The sequence below is a fragment of the Anopheles coluzzii genome, chromosome 3, assembly GCF_943734685.1.
Source record: "Anopheles coluzzii chromosome 3, AcolN3, whole genome shotgun sequence".
Classification (NCBI taxonomy): domain Eukaryota; kingdom Metazoa; phylum Arthropoda; class Insecta; order Diptera; family Culicidae; genus Anopheles; species Anopheles coluzzii.
Genome location: NC_064671.1, coordinates 42,683,887 through 42,703,279, shown reverse-complemented (window position 1 = coordinate 42,703,279; position 19,393 = coordinate 42,683,887). Strand labels below are relative to the sequence as shown.

Sequence of the window (19,393 nt, the reverse complement as noted above, 5' to 3'; positions counted from 1 at the left end):
ACATACATCGATAGGGGAGAACTGGTGCACAAGAATAGAAAATGTATACTGAAAATATGATTATTACTCAAGTTGTGTCCTATCTGTAAAAACATTCTGTGATGTGTTGAAATCAAATAAATCATAGTTATTGACGAAAGTTCGACACATGGCTGACATAGGATCAGACTGGCCAAAACGAGTACTATAACGAGGGACGGATATGAATTCATAATTCAACCCAATAGTTGGTTCCCTCTGGACACTATATTCTCTAAATGATGATTAAATATTAAACGCGTGTCGAGAATGATCCCAAGATCGCGGAATGTATCGGTGCGTTCAACGGATATATTATCGATAGTGTTCCGCTAGCAATTGCCCCACATCGTTTGTATAAACAATGAAGAGCAGTGGGCACAAATTGTTGCATTGAGGCACCCCTGAGGTGCCAAGCACCTCTCTAGATGTATGATCGTTCTGTGAGGTAGGAATGCAACCACTTAACTATTTGTTCCGAAAACCCTAACTTCTGCAATTTGGCGATAAAAATGTTGTGTGAGATGTGGTCGAAAGCAGCTTTGAGATCTGTGAAAATCTGTGTTATCCATAATGTAATTCGATGTAGCGGAGAGCATAGGACCGTAAAGCAGAAGCTCAAAAGCTTTTGATACCGTACAAAGTGATGTGATACCGCGATAGCTTTAAGCACATGAGCGATCCCCTTTTTTAAAAATATTGGTACACTGGTGGACATTAAAATAGGAAAAAAAAATTTGTGTGTTTTTTTTTGCATACACTAGGTGTGTCATCGCCAACAGTTCGAGGCGTACTGAATTTGTAATAGCCGAATTTTGCCTTTTATACTCTCATTTTTGGTGCGCTACTTATCTGAGTTTTGAGTGCCGGCAGCGTTTTGCGGCAGTATAAAAGGAGAGCCAAACCGTGTTGTGCTTCATTCTTCCATCAGTGGTCAAGGTGAAAGGTTGCTATTTAAAAATTCCACAAAATCATCATGGGTCGCGGAAAGCACTGCACACCAGAGGAGCGAAAACACATTCAGGGGCTGTATCGTGAGAACGTGCCAATCAAGACAATCTGCAAGGCGTTCGGCCGTTCGCGGACGTTTGTGGACAACGCCATTCGTAGCGAGGCTACGGGTAAATCGACAGGTCGTCCGCGAAAAACAACGGCCGACGTTGACGCGCGGATTGTTGAGATGATCAGGGCGGATCCTTTCAAAACTTGCACTCGTATCAAGCAGGAGCTTGGTTTGCAAGTTTCGGCGAAAACGGTGTCTCGCCGTTTACACGCCGCTGGGTTCTGTGCCCGGAGACCGAGGAAGGTTCGTAAGCTGCAGCCGCACCACGTGGAAGCGCGCATTCGGTTTGCCGAAGAACATTTAGCTGCATCCATCTTTTGGTGGAGCAAAATCATTTTTTCGGATGAGTCCAGAATCAATCTGGATGGTTCGGACGGCATTAAATACGTCTGGCGCTTTCCTAATCAGGCGTATCATCCGAAAAATACGATAAAAACCCTTAGTCACGGAGGCGGCCACGTAATGGTGTGGGGTTGCTTCTCCTGGCACGGCACGGGTCCTTTGTTCTGTATCAACGGGACACTGAACTCGGAAGGGTATAGAAAAATACTTAGTCGTAAGATGTTGCCATACGCCCGACAACAATTCGGAGACGAAGAGCATTACATCTTTCAGCATGATAACGACTCTAAGCACACATCGCGAACAGTTAAATGTTATTTGGCAAACCAGGATGTGCAAGTTCTACCGTGGCCTGCGTTGAGCCTGCACGTTCAGCCGATGATCTATGGACACGCTGCAAGTTTATGTGGGAACGCATAGACAGAAGCGAATGCCGTAATCTCATCGGCGATATGGCCAAACGCTGTCAGGAAGTGATAGCGAATAACGGTCACCAGATTGACCGTTAGAATGTGTTTTCGCTCAGTGGAACACCGCAACACCTCCTCCCAACAACCACTTAAACAGTCCTTTTCAGGGCTACCAAATATTTCTGACAAGAACTATGTCTTTCGGTCACAGAAAAAAGTTCCTATTTTTATGTCCACCAGTGTACCATCCACGAGAACTTCCATAAGCGTGGGAAAATACCGGAACTCAGCGACGTGTTGTATATGTTTGTTAATACAGGTTTGTTAAAATTTATGCTGATAGACTTGCAGCCTGCGGTGAATAAGTGCCTGAATGTTTTGACTTTTTATTAGCTTTTTAGTGTTATATCTGATACTGCAATTATATAAAAAAACTAATTTCATCGCTATTAATAGTACATTTCCAGTAACAGAAAAATAATAAGCATGTATAGGCCAGTTTGAACAAGAGTTTAATCTTTAATCATGAAAGCAACATAAATTGGACTTTAATAGATTCTATTCAATCCGTATCAAATCTACATTTTAAACAATGTGAAATAAAATAACTATTTGTATGTAAAGCTGCTTTACAGAATCTGAACCATCATTTTATTATGATTCGTTCAGTTATCTCTCATTCAAGTTCCATTGTTTCATTTGTTTTGTAATGTAATGATTATCTATGATAACCTAACCGCTACAATCCTATCATAATAGTGTACATGCTTCAATGGAAAGCTTGTTCCGTGGAATTAGCGAAATGAGGTGGCACATCATGGTGTTGGTGTTTACTTCAAAAAGCTTTTCAACATAAACGGAATACAAAAAAAAATCCACCACACAATCGTGCAATTATTTAAGGTGTTGAAAATTAACTCTTACTTGCTCACTCGCTAATATTTCACACTCCTTCAAATGTTTCGTACAACTACGAGAGCATTATTCTTCCCAGCAGCATTAAATTCCTTCCCTACTTCACAACATTCACAACTGATTATCCCATCGGACGCGGATGGAGTTGAAGGGAAAAAATCGCTCAGATGTGTGCAAAACACAAAGCTTGTCCTCTCTTACCCTTCCAAAACCAACGACTACTTTCACACTCTCAAAACGCGAGGCAATTAATTTTTAAACTACTCCCTTTCTGCCACTTTGCTTTTCAACCTTACACCGTTGCGGGCTCCGGTAGGAGAAACTTTCCTGCATTTCGGCTCCCTCCCCCATCACTTCCCCATCGACCGCATCGCTTTGAATGAAAATGTTTTAATTTAAATTTTCATCGACTGAGCACACCTGAGAACCGCAGCATTTTTGTTTTGCTCGTGTGTTTTTTTTTAGTTCCATACCCTCAGTTCACCATCTGCTTTTTGGTGGGCTGGAGAAGTTCCGTGTGTGTGTGAAGCGAGGTTTTTTTTATTTGTAACCAAAAAGTCGGCTTTATGAAAGTGAACTTTTGCCCTGACTTTATGTTGCGCGAATTCCGCTCCAGTGGGCGATGGAAAATCTGTGAGTTTTCATTGCCTTTTTGCATCAGAAAGTTGTTATTTTTTTTTCTTCCTCGCTCCTTCTCTGTCCTCTGTAGGGCGCAGGTTTTTGGAAATGAGTAATATTCAAAATGCTAAGCATTGGATAAATTTATTGGACTTTTTAAACAAGTTTACTGGATGGTGCTTTACATGTTTGTTTCTACTAAAAACTAACTCTTATGATGTTGCTAACCACACTGTGAAAGAGTTTTCATATTATTTTTTTTTTCCTATAACATTATGGGAAAGTGTTTTTATAGTTGGTCAGCAGTATTCCATCGGCAAAAACTATTACAACTTTGTTAACAAAAAACTTACTATTTCTACTACAAGCAAGCACTTTTTTATGGGGGTTTCTATCCAAACATTTCTATTCCATCCTACCTTTTGCTTAACCATCGCGAAACGTTACGTGTTCCATCAACACATACCTAAAAGCATATCCGTGTACACTCTAAAGCTATTCAAAAATCGAAATATCTCCTCGTGCAGCAGAGCTATGCATAGAGATGGGAGCGCCAAAGCGAAGCACACGATCGCGTTTTGAAGCACAAAAACCATCCCCCTAGACAGGCAACCACTCCACTTACCACAAGCTCGCGGTCCGCTATGATCGTTCCGAAGGTAATCGACATGACCGGCCCCATCAGTGGTGAGACCAGCATCGCGGCCACAATGTTTGGTGCATTATTTTCCACCAGCCCGAGGGCGGCCAGCGAACTATAGAGGAAAGGGAAAGAGGAGAAAAATCAAAATACGAAAAAAAAGAATAAACCAGCAACTGCTGAAATGACCTGATGAAGTGATGCAAAGTGTTTCGTTTAGAAAAATTTGCTCGCGCTTCGTCTGGTGGAGGAAGTGCTTATCTTTTTTTTTTGTTCTTTATATATGCTAGATGATGATGAGGTGAAACCGTTCTAGATACTCTGAACCAAGCAGCTAGGGGTGTATACTTACTCAGCCGTAACGATGAGCAGCAAATAGTCGAACGATAGAGAGCCGCCGGCTCGCACACCATCGACGACCTGCTTCACGGTGAGCTTCGAGCGGATCGAGTCAACGAAGTTGTTCCATTTGGAGTTTTCCTCACACTCATCGCTGCCACAGTAGCACGGGAGAAATGGGAAATAAAGGGATTGAAGACACATACATTCCTCCTGCCTTCCCCCCATTCTCTCTCTCTCTCTCTCTCACACCCACACACCCACACACTCACCCATGTTTAAACGTTTAATTAAGCGTCACATCTAAAGCGTTTTTCCCTTGGATCAGACTTCCGCAACAGAATCTTAAAGGACATTTAATTATCGTCCAATGACGGGACATTTAATCCATCTCGCCCGTTTGCGCACGTTTTGCAACGTCAAAATCGGTTAGAAAGCTCCGGGGAGGGAGAGCAAAGTTTAATTAAAAGTCAACTCACTTGCCAGTCAACCCCGGTTACTGCAGGGGCCGCCACCCTGTCTTCACCGAAAGGGATTAACTACGGTGGATGAAAAATCATTCACTCCGAGCGAATAAATAAGGGAATTAATATTCACCGAGTGAACGTAACGGCACGGTGAAGGAAGAAGAAGAAGAAGAAACTATCACCTAAAGATGTAACGCTCGGTTACAACCCGTTCGATGGGTGTAACCTTTTCTCTGTTGTTTCACCAGCCTTTTATAGCTGCAGTGAAAAGAATATTGAATTCAGTGCTTTCATGCACCTTTTGTTTCACTTTGTTCCCCTTCTTCTTGAGTTAAGTTTTGCTTCTCGTTTTTTTTTCCAAGATCATATTACTTCCTGCACATGCACGTTGCAATGTTGCATGCTGCACAGCGTACGTGAACCTAATCAAATTATGCAAATGCACAACGACAATAACGATGTCGTCGCTGGACGCTGGAAGAAGGTGAACGCACAGTAGGGAAGAAAGAACTAAGTAGCAGACAAAAAATAGAGAGAAAAAAACACGCACACACCCTTCTAGCCAATGCAACAAAGCTTTCGCAGCAGTTGGCAGCACTGTAACAGAATAAAAACAGACGGTACAAAGACGTCCTTTGAGGGAGACAAAGCGTTTGCCAAGAGACAAGGACGATGTACGCAGGACGGAATTTCCTTCCGCAGACAAGTCACTGCTCTTCATTTAAATAATAGTGAGCGACGCTGGATAGTTTCCAAAAAGCAAATGTATCAGTGTGTATGTGTGTGTGTGTGTGTGTGTGTGTTAGTGTGTGTTTTTGTGCACATACGGTAATTTGCCTGGTTGTGAGGGAAAACTATGACGCCTACTGGGGGAAACCTGGGGAATAGAAAACGTTACCCATATTCATCTTCGTTACTGGTGTCATTCGAGCCGTCGTAGCTGACGCTGCACGGTAGCACGCTGAAGGAAATGGAAATGGAGATAAAGCATGATTAAAATCAGAATTTGCTTTAGAAGCTAGAAAAAATAATATTTTCTATCTGGACAAGTTATAATATTGCTACAATGTATATGATGCAATGTTATTCCAACTTACCTGACGCTGGAATTGTACTTCACGCCGATTCCAAGCTCCGTCAGACAGTGGAGCGTCGTTTCGCAAGGATCACCGGCCGCTAGGGGGAAGACGACCTGGTAGTACTGCCCCTCTTTGTCCGGGTGCCAAATGACCCGTTCAATCTCAAGCTTCTTAAGCAACTCGTCCAGAACCTACACAAATCGAAATTTTGATCGTAAGCCTTGTAAAGTTTGTTTTATCGAATACTTGCTGCTGCAGCTGGCACTCCGCAAAACGCAAGCCCCAATAAGCTCCACTAAAAACATAACCGCCGTCGTGCAATCCAAACAACTGGATGAACTTTTTCGCCTACGACAACATTGCCACAACGAACAACGGCCCAAGCGCAGCACCCAAAGGAGAGTACACTCGCCAAAGGGAAAAGATTTATATCGTCCATCCGCATGTCCACGGATGCACCGTTCCAGAACCGTTAATGATGGACAGTGGCGGGTGGGGTGTAGCTTTTTATCACCGTCACATCCTCAACTTTGCGGTCGACGCTTGGTTGGCCACGCGTCACACACCAGTTTCGGAAAGGTAGGGGGAATGGAAAATGGAGGCAACCTTACCTTTTCAAGCGGTGCCGAACCGGCAACGCTGGGCGGTGGTCCTTTTATCGCGTTCGCTCCGTACCCCGGTGGTTTGGGCGGTTTCGCTTTGTTTGCCGTGCGACGTCCTTGGACTGCGTGTTTGTCACGCAGCTCAACCTCGAGCCGCAACACTGCATTCCCGGCTGCATTGTGGGCTGTGGTGGGTGTCCGTGGCCCTCGCGGACCTTGGGTCACGTTTTCTGGCAGATTTATATTAAGATTACGTGCCGGTGTTGTTGAGTGTTGTTGGGGGGTCGATTCCGGTGGCGGTAACTGTTCATTATTAGGTACATAGTTTATGCCTGTAAGGGAGGAAAATATCAGTTAGTGTTCGAGTCCAAACTTCACTTTTTGTGTGAAAATGAGCATAGTAAAAATAATAACCAATAACAATGATAGTAATAAATAAGTCTAATAAACTTGCAAAAAAATAGACAAATTCTGATTGTTGTCTTTTGTTTTGTTATAACTGAATATTGCCTTTGCCTCTAAAATAGAAATATATTAATTGTAACATTTGCAAAATGTTGAAAGGGTGCAACAATTTATCGCGATGAAAATACACAACCTAATCTTGTTAGAATAATATTTAAATCTCTAACGATTCCCAATCGAAACTCATGCAAATTCTGATCAAATTGTGATAGAATAGCAAACAAATCCCAATCGATTCCCGAACGGAATCCGTTCAGATTAGTATTCTTTTACTTATTGAGTCTCTGAATTTAAATATTCACAAATCACCCAACAACACTACTTTAAACGTGTGAATCATTATATAATTATGCTTAAGTTCACAAATCACAACAAAATCACTCGTTTAACACAATCTGCAACCTCAATTGAACCATTTTCATTTATAAATAATCTATTGTAATTGTTCAACATATTATTATAGTATGAACACTGAATGATTTTAAAAAATCTTAATTACCACAAGCTATTCTTTGTGCAAGATTAGCTAACCACCTAAACGGATAGCCGGTTGCGCGGTATAGCCGTCAAATTCATGGTCAATGTACATGTGCATCAATTCGTTCAAACGGTGATGATGAGTGATAAAACGCATAATTCAAACTGTTTATGTCAAACATTCTATTCTTGAATTGGATACTTTTTGAATACTTTCAAGCTCATGATGATCCCAATGATGTCAATTACTACTGTCCTATAATAGCAGCTGCTTCTACTATGACACCAGCCTCTGAAGAAATGGTGATTTGTAGCTGAATGTCTAAGCATGTCTGAAGTACTGAAACATGTTTTAGACACTACCACAGGAGATCATGAAAATAATTTCAATGATTTCTTGTTTGAGTTACTTTCAAATTAGTATCTTAAGACACTTTGACTATGACTTTGACAGTAGCGTATTTTTTAGTGCTGACAGTATGTATTACGTTGTAAAATTTCTAAAAGTTCAATGAAATATCACTCCACACAATAATTTTTCTGCCCACACAGTTTAGTAAATAACTTGTATAATGGCCATTTTTACGTTACCTTTAGCTTGACCGTGTAAATCTCGTTTAAATCAGAAAATATTTAGAACTTTTTCAGAAGGAACGGTCCAAAAAGGCCGTAGTGCTTGGAAATACTTTATATATTTTCATACATTATTTTATTTAAAAACTTAAAATTATGAACGAAATAGTCTACAGACAATACAATCGACTACAGGTCGTTCCCGAGATACGCAGTACCTCTTAAAATAGTCTTAAAGTTGACTGAAGTTGTCTTTAGACCAAATTGTACTGATTTCACGCATCAATTGTCAAATGCAAAATAAATTCCGTTTTGATTGAATTGTAAAAATCATTCAAAAATGCACTACATTAAGGTAATATTTAGGCAGAATCATGTCGAATAATTGATAAAATGGCATAAATTTACCACATTGGGGAAAATTACATGAAAATTAGCTACATTTTGGTTGAAATCCTTGAAATTCGACCTGCGCGAAAATGGTGGAAATTCCGCTTTTACAGCGTATCTCTGGGATAGCCTGTATTCTAACAAAATCATCTCGGGCCATAGTTTGAGGATACCTGATTTAAACAATAAGGGTACTTTGCTTAAATATGCTGAGTTGTAATGCTTCATTCGTCCCTCGACTGGCGTATAAAGGAGATGAAAGTACATCCTCTTACCATATTCATGACTTGTTCCCTTCCCTCAATGTTACTTGGAAAATTCTTCAGCCATAATGGATTCATATTTAAGGAATTCTACATTAAGCTTCGTAAAACAAAGCGTAACCAGGTGCTACAAAATTTAAACAAAAATCGCAATATTTGAAAAAACAGCCAAAATAATACCACAAAATTCTGCTGTTAGGATTAAAAGCGTGGTTTGAATTTTCCTTATATTGCTTCCCTTCCTTATTTACTTAGCCAAAACATCGAGATCGAAGTTTCAGGTAAAAAGGTCAAGTTTCTTGTTTCTTCTACTAACAACACGGAAAATAATTATATACAATTCACAATAGTGTCCTCAGTCTAACGCTATTTTAACAAAAAGAAAAATGAACTATTTTGTTTGCTACATTTTGTTCTAATGTATTTGATCTTCTTTTTTTCGTAACTACGCTCACCATTAGACAAGTTTTCAATCTCCCTTTGCCACTGTGTGGAACTGAATCAAAGTGCAGTTTACTATCGAATCTCCCATTTCTACCCCGGTCGCATCCATTAACAATATCATTTCGTCCTTCGCTGCACTCTCAGTGACGGAGGTTCATTCGCATTCACCACTTGCGTCGCGGATCCGAGTGAAGAGCCGCTGGCGGATGAGCGATTTGTTTTCTTCGTTCGCCGTCAGCAGCTCCCCATTCAAAACCGGTGCAAAAGTGGAGCAAAACTCATCTGCAAATATTTACCCAACCTACTGCTCGCCCTCGGTAGTGTGGTGCTGCAGGTAGAGGATGGGGGAAGGAATGTTTCCGCTTTGCGAAGCACGAAGCATCCTCGTGGCCCGCTATTCCTTTTTATGGTGTTTCATTTTTTTTTTGTATTTCTATTCCTTCTGGCGAATGTAATAGTACTTGGGAGATGATTTTCTACTTCTGTGCGTGCTTTTTTGCGCTTTCTCACTCCTTGGTTCGGTCCCCGGTGTTCACTTTTATTTCCTCTAGATATTGGGGCTAAAAGCTCGCCGTAGAATCAAATGAAGGGCATCGAATCGAATGGCCGAAAAATAAACGACACAGAAGTAGATGAAAACGTCGTCGCTTTCGCCGTGTTCTGGCTTATGGAAGCGTAAGGAAACAGCCCGAAGAACAAAATGGAAGTGGAATATAGAGCAACTTGCATCGCGGAAATAGAATTCAAGCAGTGGTGAAGAGAAAGCAAAAGGACGCTAGTACACCAGGTGAACGATATTTAGCTACGAAATCTCCGCCGATTTCGTTGTTCCGGGGTAGGAGAGTGGTCGCCTCCTGGAGGGCCGATTGATGACGGAAAGGAATTTTATTTTTCCGCTCTACCAAACGGCCAAAGCCAAACACAATCAAGCTTCCGGCCCGGTCGGCGGTACCAGGTGCATCACGGGTTTGATGCCCTTTTATTCTCGCTGCCAGCATTCGGCTACCACGCGATTTCGGCTTCATTTCTATTCGACTCGGTGAAATCTATACAGTACATGTACGGGGTCTCTATCAGTTTGGAGTTCCTTTTCTGTTTTTCCAGCTGCAGTAAAAAGTAAGTTCATTTGCCTCTTTCTACGAGCGGCCTGCTTTATGCCCGGAAGCTTCCCATCAGGAAGTAATCACTCTTCTTCGAGCAGATGGGGCAGGCTTTTTGATGCCGATTTCTTCTGTCTCGGTGCTTTGAAATGTATGGTTGCACTTTCTCCGTTGATTTTGCGGGAACAAAACGATGCATGCAGCGCGCGGCACAAAGCGTACAAAAACAACAACAAAAAACAACAGGCCTGAAGGTGAATGGAATTCGGCTAAAATATAAAGCACATTCTTTGAAAACGGTCTTTTTCCCCTATTTCAGTTGATAAGAAATCTTGGATCTTGGACCGATCATCGTGGTGGAAAAAAATGATACCGACGGCAAGCAATCAGAGATAACTGAGTTTTCTTTTGCTAATGAAAAATTGGATGCTACTGTCTAAACATTGATCAAATTTTGCATAAAACCGAAATGCAATTTCAAAACGTCACAATTTTTTTATTGCTCCATAAATCCATAGTTGAAATATTTTATATTGCATTAAAAACTAGAAATAAATTAAGTTTCTTTTTATATTCTTGGACATCTTCTCCCCAGATATCGTTTGCCAGCGAAAACTTTTAGATTGGTGGCCGTATCACTAGCCCTTATAAACAACTCCTTCCAGTTGTACATGTAAACTAGATATTAATTTCAAATAAATTCATTACATATTTCCTATAACAAATTTTACAAAAAGGTTCTCATTTTCAATCTCTCACTATAGAGCGTTACTTTTTCACTCCTATAGTGAGACGAAGTTGGTTAGTGAGTTGATGGTAGGTGCGGATAGCTTGGATGATTTTTGTACCGTGTTGGTTTTCTTGCACACTTTACACCGATATAGCGATTCATCGATGTAGGCGTTGCACGAAAGACGACAAGGATGTTTTCGTCAAACGAACAGACGAATATCGCCCTCACGTATGTGAAATTGTGTAATATTTATGAAGTGATCTAAACAGCATAAAGATTCAAAAAGTACAGTTAAGCTTAAAATTAATTGCAGCAGCTTCCGTGGTATGTTGGTACGGGTAACCAGTGGATCGCGGGCCACCGCCAGACTGATTGGCTGATCGTTATTGGCCGCGTAGTGAACTGTTGATGTCTGGATTGCTGCAGGACGACACCAAAATATCCAGGACTCTACAGGCAGCAATCTCATTTCAAATGTTCAATCATCTGCGTCACCTGTTTGCCCTCATATTGGTGATGAAAATGTCGCATTATTCTCTCTTATTGTGATCGTGAAACGTGAACCACTTTTGTGAAGATTAACACTCGCAAAATCAAGATCAGTACACCGTCGAAGACTCCGAACAGAATCAGATACTGCGAGCTTTCGAGAACCTCAAAGCGCTGGGAATCATTGATTAGTATCTGTGAGAAATGACGCCGCGGAAGGCGCTAACGATATTTCCGACCATGCTGCATTTAGACGACTTTGTGCGGATACTGCCAGACTTTCTACAATGCGCCTTATCCGCAGCCGAAATATTTTCCCTGGTGGATGCGGAATACTCTTATGCTATCGATGAGTTGTACAACATATTAGTAAACGTGAACCAATTAAACAACGAACAATGAACGGGGTGCGATGAAATTACCGCAGCAGTGGACAGCTACGATTTGACAGAACAATCCAGAGGAGACACACAATGGACAGGTTTTTCCTTGATTGACCTGGTGGCATCGGAAATCCGTTTATGCTCGAAACTATTCTTGCATTTAATCGAAAATTACAATCGCAGTGGCTTCGAGTGGATGCTCTCTGCTACTCTGCTGCTGACCATGGAAAGCACGCTACACTCTACATTCAAGCTATCGCTCATCCGGGACGCTCACAGTTCCTATAATATCCGTGTACAGTAAAGGTCTGAAGCAGTGTATTCGGCGGAGCATGATTTGGGGCAAATTTAAGGTATTGCATTTGCGGGAAAACATGCGTGTGCAGACAGCCCAGGCCTTGGTGACGAACGGAAAGAGTTCGTAGAATTTCTGCTCTGCATCGGCGAGAGTCATACGACATACGGCATGAGACATTCCCGGGGTTAGGTAAGGCATATGCCCAGATACCACGGGACTTTATATTACCTGGAACATCTGATCCGAAAGGTTACGTAAATTCATCGCAAACAATGTGAATTTTGATACATAAATTATGTATTTCAAGGGGTACACGATCCACAATTTAGTTAATAAAATATTAAGTAAAAGAAAATTAAGAAATCATAAATCAATATACTGCAATATATGTTATAAATAATATCTTCTTCTTCTTCTTTGGCTCAACAACCGATGTCGGTCAAGGGCTGCCTGTACCCACTTGTGGGCTTGGCTTTCAGTGACTAATTGATTCCCCCCCATAGCAGGATAGTCAGTCCTACGTATGGCGGCGCGGTCTATTTGGGGATTGAACCCATGACGGGCATGTTGTTAAGTCGTACGAGTGGACGACTGTACTACGAGACCGGCTATATAAATAATATAAGCACACAGAAAAAAATCTTTCACAAAGGATCCAAAAACAAAATGGTTAATTGAAGTGTAATTCTTATATGCCCTCCGATGAACGTTGCGTAGCCCTGTAACCGGGCCATTTTAACTAGTGATATCAAGTTTACCAAGATTACCAAGATTACCGGATATAAGGTAACTGCAAGAAGAAGAATTTGAGGTACATAAATTAGATTTCAGTATCTGATAAAAAGAATCAAATAAGGCCAATAGGCTCAAAGCATCTGCAAATTTCTTATATTCTTCGCCAATATTCTTCGACCAATTCCACTTTTTGGTTGATGTGTTTAATAAAATGTTGCTGGTGATTTGCTGGGCATCATCAATTCTAATTGGCGTACCCGAGCTACGCTCGCACGCGTACTAGGGAGATCGTAAGAGTCAATAAGCTCATGCTCAGCTCATGCGGTAATGTGTCATTACCGTTACAGCACGTGTTGATTTAGCTGCTTATTGGCTATATGTGCGTAAATCAAAAGGCTGGGCTTTTTATGAACCATATAAAAGATTCCTTTGGTTTTCCTTCGTTTATTGAAACATTTTCAGTCACTAATTTCTGACGTAATAGTTTATACATGTTGCAAACCAACAGTATTGATTTGTAAACATTTTTTCTAGTTCAATGCTTGGTGGTTTTCTGCTGGTAAACCGGGTTGAAAGTGCCCTTGAGTCGCTCTTGTATAATGTAATTTTATGAAATCTTTGGTGTAATGCAAACCATTGACATGATTTAAGAATATTTTTTAGTGGTGTTCACTCTACGTATATGGTGAATACAACAAAACTATTATGTCTCCACGATAAATAATATAAGCTTTATACATTTAATCACAATTCAAGTGCTTTAGGCAAACGTCAAGTGATTACAAAATTTATCAACTTGGAGAACCTGAACACTGTTTGTATGATCCTTTTTTTTCTTCTTCTTCTTCTGCTTCTTGTTTGGCTCAACAGCTGTTGTCGGTCAAAGCCGACAAGTTGGCTTGACTTTCAGTGACTTATGGATTACCTCATAGCGGGATAGTCAGTCCTAACCATGAGGGCACGGTCCATCCGGGGCTTGAACCCATGATGGGCATGTTGTTAAGTCGTACGAGTCAACGACTGTACCACGAGACCGGCTCAGTTAGTATTCAGTACAACTCACACTCTCGGAACTGTCTCTAGCCGGACGCTTTGATATTCCGCTAATGAAGACGTTTGTTAGATTGTGCTACGGCTCCATATATTTTTTCTTGCTTGTTATTCCTTCAACATATATCCACCATAATCCGACCCATTCTCTCGGCGGAACAGGTTGCTATTCATTTTCGTTGAGTACATATTTAACAACGACAAAGGAAAACAGGAACCAGAAGCATGGTCCCTCTGCACTCCGTGCCGGGAAATGCGGGAGTTGGCCACCTGAACCGTACATTCTTAAGGGGTTTTTGGGTGGTTCTACGAACGTTGGGGGGGAGGGGGGGGGGGTAGGAAGTGATTAGGGCGAGCAGACGAATGTGCAATGGGCTTGCGTTCTTACCGTTAATTAACGTCCTTTCATAATTTGCCGTCGGAACACAAACAAGAAATACCACTCCAGGCATCCTTCAGGCTGCGGGGCATTCAAAACCCGCCGCTGCTGCTGCCACAACGAATAGGGGCCGGTTTTCCGCGTTTGCCTGCGAGATCAGAAACGGTAGCAGCCGCAGCAGCAGCAGCAGATCGGTTGTGTGAAGCAGGTTCGGTTGTGTGATTATAATCCGCTCGCTTTCTGCATCAACGCACTGCAGGCACTGTTTGCTGCTAGTACACGCGTACACTGGAACACATTCTTTTGCGACACACACACACACACACACACACACACACACACACACTCCTAGTTACTAGCACGGGGGGTAAGTTAGTTGCTAGCTGGTTATAAGAATCTACTATAAAAAAGCAACGAATTTAGACGTAATTTGCTCAAAATTCTTTGCCAGGTGTTTGCGCTCTGGTTGCCGGTTTGCTTGCACGAGCGGACAGAATTACAAGAAACGATTTGGCAGGCAGCAAGGAAGAACAAGTGCACAAAAACATTTTCCAATTTTACTCCCACCAGCCAGCCAGAATTCGCATGAGATGTGTTAAAAGTTATTGGGCTTGTTTTTGTTGCCGCCCTGAAGCAAACATTTCGCACACGGAATTCTGCCAATCCCAACCTGCCCCCAAAAAAAGGACAGCAAGCAACAATTAAATTATCTTTCGCACGGCAAACATCAAAGGAAACAATTAATTCTTGGCTGTTTTTCTGTCTCTTTTTCACACACACACACATACACCCACAAACGCGGACGCACCAACACACCGTGTTTCCGTTTTCGAACGCAACAACGCGTGTGCAATCGTCATGCCAAAAACCCGCGCTGGCGGTGGCTGGAGTTGGTCCGTCACTGGAAAGTGTTGTGTTGCGCGCTTATGAAAATTGCGTACGAGAGGGTTGAAAGTTTGGTGAAAAGTTGGCGTGTTGAAATCGGTGGTAGGTACAACGGTTAATTTTGCCAACCAAACCAAACGACAGGGGAACCCGTAACCAGGGGCGGGTTGGGTGTGATGTTTTTCATCCTTCTAGTTCCAACAACTCTGCTGTTGCCTTTGCGCACATTCCGTACAACGATGAAGTTGTTTCACCATTCCACCATTTCCTCTTCCCTTGCGTTGGTGTAGGTGTAGGTACGCGTAAAGTTCTCACCAACTGTTCGCCCCCTAAAACAATTTTCCCACATCTTTCCGAACACACCCTAATAACAGATCCGGCTGCTTGGAGCATTCGCTAAAGAGTGAGATGAGCCTGACGCGGGATCTGCCGCGAACCTTTGATCACACCGTAGCAGATGCTTTTCCTTCGCTAGGATGCTTTTTTCGGGAACAAACAGACGCCGCAAGACGAAAATAGGACGAATTCTTGTTGCTACAGGAAATGATCCTGAATGGAGAAATATAAGCCCGATAGCACTTCACTCGTTTTCGTTTTCGGAAGTTCACTTGTCACTCCACAGAACACACAAGTGGACTAACCGGTCGCTACGCTAAACTGGTCGAAAGTGTTGCACTTTACGGTCGCGTAAAAACGTCGACCTACTAATTAATCTGACGAGCCAGTTCCGGTCCAAGCGCGTGCGTCAAACACTGGGCACTGGAGGTAATTAGAGTTTGTATGTAAAGTGAAAAGTGCACTAGTTGCAACAGTCGCTAGATGGTAGAGAGTTACTGGTAAAACCTTTTTGTTGGGCTTTTACAAGAACCACATGAATGAAAAACGCCTAACAAATAAATACTACTCGCACACTTTACCGATTTCTTACTACATAACATCCCGTTGGAATACGGCAAGCAACACATGTTTACATTATACCCTTCGAAGGAGGTTTGCTGTTGGTCGATAGGATTGTCCCAAACCCCATTCCAGAAATGGGTGGAAAATACGACACACAACTTAGACCCGCACCCGATGTATGGTAGAGGGGTCACGTACGCAGCATTAAACGCTGCCTAACTTAAGTCAGTCGGGCCCAACAAACTTTCCACCGCACTGATCCGATGAAGGCATTAAGAATGGGTTTTCCGAAATAGGATTTTATCATTTCGAAGGCAATGTGCGTGGGACGGTTTTGATTGGTAAGGTAGTTAAATAACGGAACCAACTCTCCTACTGGTTTTTTTGCGCAGGCACAGGTAAAATTTAGGTCGTCGGAAGTGCTTTAGACAGTTCTATATGTGAATGGTGGTGAATTATTTACATTACAATAATTCATTTTGGGAATTTCTCCCTTTTACGTAAAAACTCAAATGCTTTTTGCGATGCTTTATGAAAAAGTTTCTAGAGGTTCGTAAAGTTCCAAAAATAGCGAGCCAGTGTTTGCTCTTTGGATAAGACTTCCAGTTGATAACAATGGAATATAACTTTGAGGGGGGTCCTTTTTGTTTGAGAAAAGCAGTTCACGTTCTCATGTCTTTGTGATATGATGTAGCATATATTCTCTCATAGCTTTGCGATAGTATGATACCATATAGAAAAAAAATGTGACAAAACTAGCGAATTAATTCAATGGTAATAGATTACATGCTTTTTGGATAACATTGAAGAACTGAACTTTTATTTGTTGTACTTTGTGATCTTCCTATTCTTGAGCTTTATGAGTATTCACTTACAGTGATAAGGTATAGCTCTTGCTAACGGGCTACCTTGACTGAAAATCCGTAATATCCGTAACTATCAAGCACACCTAACAATAGACATACTGCGAAAGTGCACAAAACGGTTTACGGTCGGAAAGCTCTCCCCGGAAACTACCTTGGAATCGCTGATTTGTGGCTTATGGTAAATGTACGTATGGTTATGTACGCCAGCTTAATAGCATCACTCTCCTTAAAATTGCTGTTTGAAAGTGTGCATAATCATCAGCAAACCGCATATGAGAGTACCTGTAAATGCAAACCTAACGATCCGCCGAGAAAATAGCTCCTCAATTGTCGCCAGTCGGTGCATCGTGGTACATTCGTTAAGTTCATTCTGCTCCGTACGTACTTTCCAACCAAAATCAAGTATAATTATGAGAAGTGCAACAAAAAACGATTTTTCAGGATTTTTCAACGCAACGTACCTCATGCCGGTTTAAAGGAATGCTTGTTTTCGTTGTTGATTGTGACGCGTTTTCATGCGAGACACAAGTCTCAAACATACAACGGTCTGCGTCTCTCGTCGGCGTTCGTCAGAGAGTTAGAGTATATGTGTGTATGTATGTCTGATGGTTTTGCTTGTTTGTTGCGAACCACAACCCGCTAATTGAAGTATTTGTCGTGTGAAAAGGGCCAACCGGCAAACACCGGGCGAGCACTGCCGGGCGGACCTGGTGCCGGCCTGTCCCTTGATTTCCACTTAATGAGAACAACCACCTGACGAGCTCATAGGGTTCTCAGCAGCCCAGCTCCAGACACTCCCGTAAAGTATGGTGGGCTTTTTTTTGCAAGCACTGGCCATGTTCTGAGCCTTTGCTGAGTTATTTCACTCGTTGGCGTTTCGTGTACACCTTTTGTGTCAAACACCGGTGGTGCGCTCTGTATCAAACATCAACGGAGGGTGAAAAATGGCATAAAGAAAACACTGAACCACCTCGTTGCTACACACAGCCGCTGCCGCGAGACGAGTGTACCGAGCACTGATGCTGGCTTTTTGCATTTGATAATTAAACGAATATGCTAATTAATTTTCTAGATCACGTCAAAACCAAGCCCCGTATCGCTCGGTGGCCTCTTTCCAAAGAGCCCCCGTTCGGCGGCACACATGAAAGCGATCGAGATCTCCGCATGGGATACAAACGAGCTGTACCCGTGTGTGGTGTGGTTCCATCGTTCGTCCAGTGAGGCCTCATTTGGCACTGTTTGTGTGTACGTTGTGATACTGTGGCATATTGTTGCGTGTCATATACGTCGAAGGTGATACCCGCAACTTGACGTTGTTTAAAATCACAGTCGCATTAAACAAGCTGCACTGTGGTTGGCACATTAATGTAGAGGTGTAGTGCGAAGAGTGTTTTCGTCGAATGATTGGAATTATGAATGGTTGGGATTCAATTCAATACGTCAATAGGCACTTCACGGTATGGTGAAAATAATCCCACAACATCCATGTCCTGTAATTTTAACTTGACCACTGATTTATTCGATTTGATTATTTTAATAATGAAATGTTACTTAATGTTAGCAAATGTAGTTGTATAACATTCTCGAAGAAAAAAATCCTATTATTTATAACTACAAAATCAATTAAGACATCGTTCCACGTTTTTCTCAGGTTCGGGATTTGGGAGTTATTTTAGAGAGTAAGCTTAGTTTATCTAGCCATTATCAAACTATCGTCACTGAAGCTCATAAACTATTAGGATTTGTCTTACGTGTCTCAGCCGATTTTAAAGATCCTTTCAATTTAAAAAAAAATATGCTGTTCTTTAGTCCGTCCCATCCTGGAATTTGCCAGTGTAGTTTGGTGTCCCCATCAGATTACATACAAAGAAAAAATTCAAAAAATTCAAAAAAAATCACACTTGTTATGTTGCATCGTCTTCCCTGGTCAAACCAAATTCCACGTCCTTCTTATTATGTTCGGTGTTTATTATTTGGCTTAGATACTTTACAGCATAGGAGAACTACTGCTCAAATAACTTAGGCATAAATAATTAATTGGAGATTTTGATGCACCTGACATTTTAAAGTTTATTTGCTTTTCTACTCCCTCTAGAGGTCTTAGAAGTAGAGAGTTACTGAGAAGCCCTATTAGATCGACTGGTTTTGTTGCCAATGATCCACTGCTCAAAATGATTGATGTTTATAATAGGTTAGGGTTATCAGCAGATTTCAATCAATCCGTTAGTCAGCTGCGTCAGCATATTCGAGTTAGTTCTAGGGCCTTACTTTAAACATGTACATTGTAAGCATTTAGTTATTTAGACATACTGTCCGATAACTGTGATTTCAATAAATAAATAAATAAATAAATAAATAAATAAATAAATAAAAAAATAATCCTCAGGCCTCCTTAAGGGAACGTCTACGTCTAGCTCGGTTAAGGAATTAGTAAATTTGTTAATTGTTATTAATTATGAAAAAGCTGTCT

General features: G+C 41.6%; 3 protein-coding genes across 8 annotated transcripts in view; 2 read left to right on the top strand and 1 right to left on the bottom strand.

Moving 5' to 3' along the window:
• The window catches only part of LOC120956509 (uncharacterized), a 37,144-nt gene extending 21,332 nt beyond the window's left edge, over nucleotides 1-15,812 (bottom strand). Inside the window, exons 1-7 of one of the 3 annotated variants that reach the window (XM_049608116.1) lie at nucleotides 15,595-15,812; nucleotides 14,282-14,672; nucleotides 6,503-6,825; nucleotides 5,910-6,082; nucleotides 5,711-5,773; nucleotides 4,359-4,499; nucleotides 3,992-4,121 (exon numbers count right to left, since the gene is read on the bottom strand). In XM_049608116.1, the coding sequence (XP_049464073.1) occupies nucleotides 3,992-4,121; nucleotides 4,359-4,499; nucleotides 5,711-5,773; nucleotides 5,910-6,082; nucleotides 6,503-6,825; nucleotides 14,282-14,345 (894 nt within the window). In that variant the 5' untranslated portion in view covers nucleotides 14,346-14,672; nucleotides 15,595-15,812. The remainder of the gene's footprint in view (nucleotides 1-3,991; nucleotides 4,122-4,358; nucleotides 4,500-5,710; nucleotides 5,774-5,909; nucleotides 6,083-6,502; nucleotides 6,826-14,281; nucleotides 14,673-15,594) is intronic. The other 2 variants (XM_049608117.1, XM_049608118.1) reach the window with 2 other exon arrangements.
• LOC120956499 (protein obstructor-E) overlaps nucleotides 1-19,393 on the top strand; it is a 216,559-nt gene that overhangs the window by 61,338 nt on the left and 135,828 nt on the right. The gene's annotated exons all lie outside the window — the stretch shown is intronic.
• LOC120956508 (uncharacterized) overlaps nucleotides 1-19,393 on the top strand; it is a 208,100-nt gene that overhangs the window by 109,978 nt on the left and 78,729 nt on the right. The gene's annotated exons all lie outside the window — the stretch shown is intronic.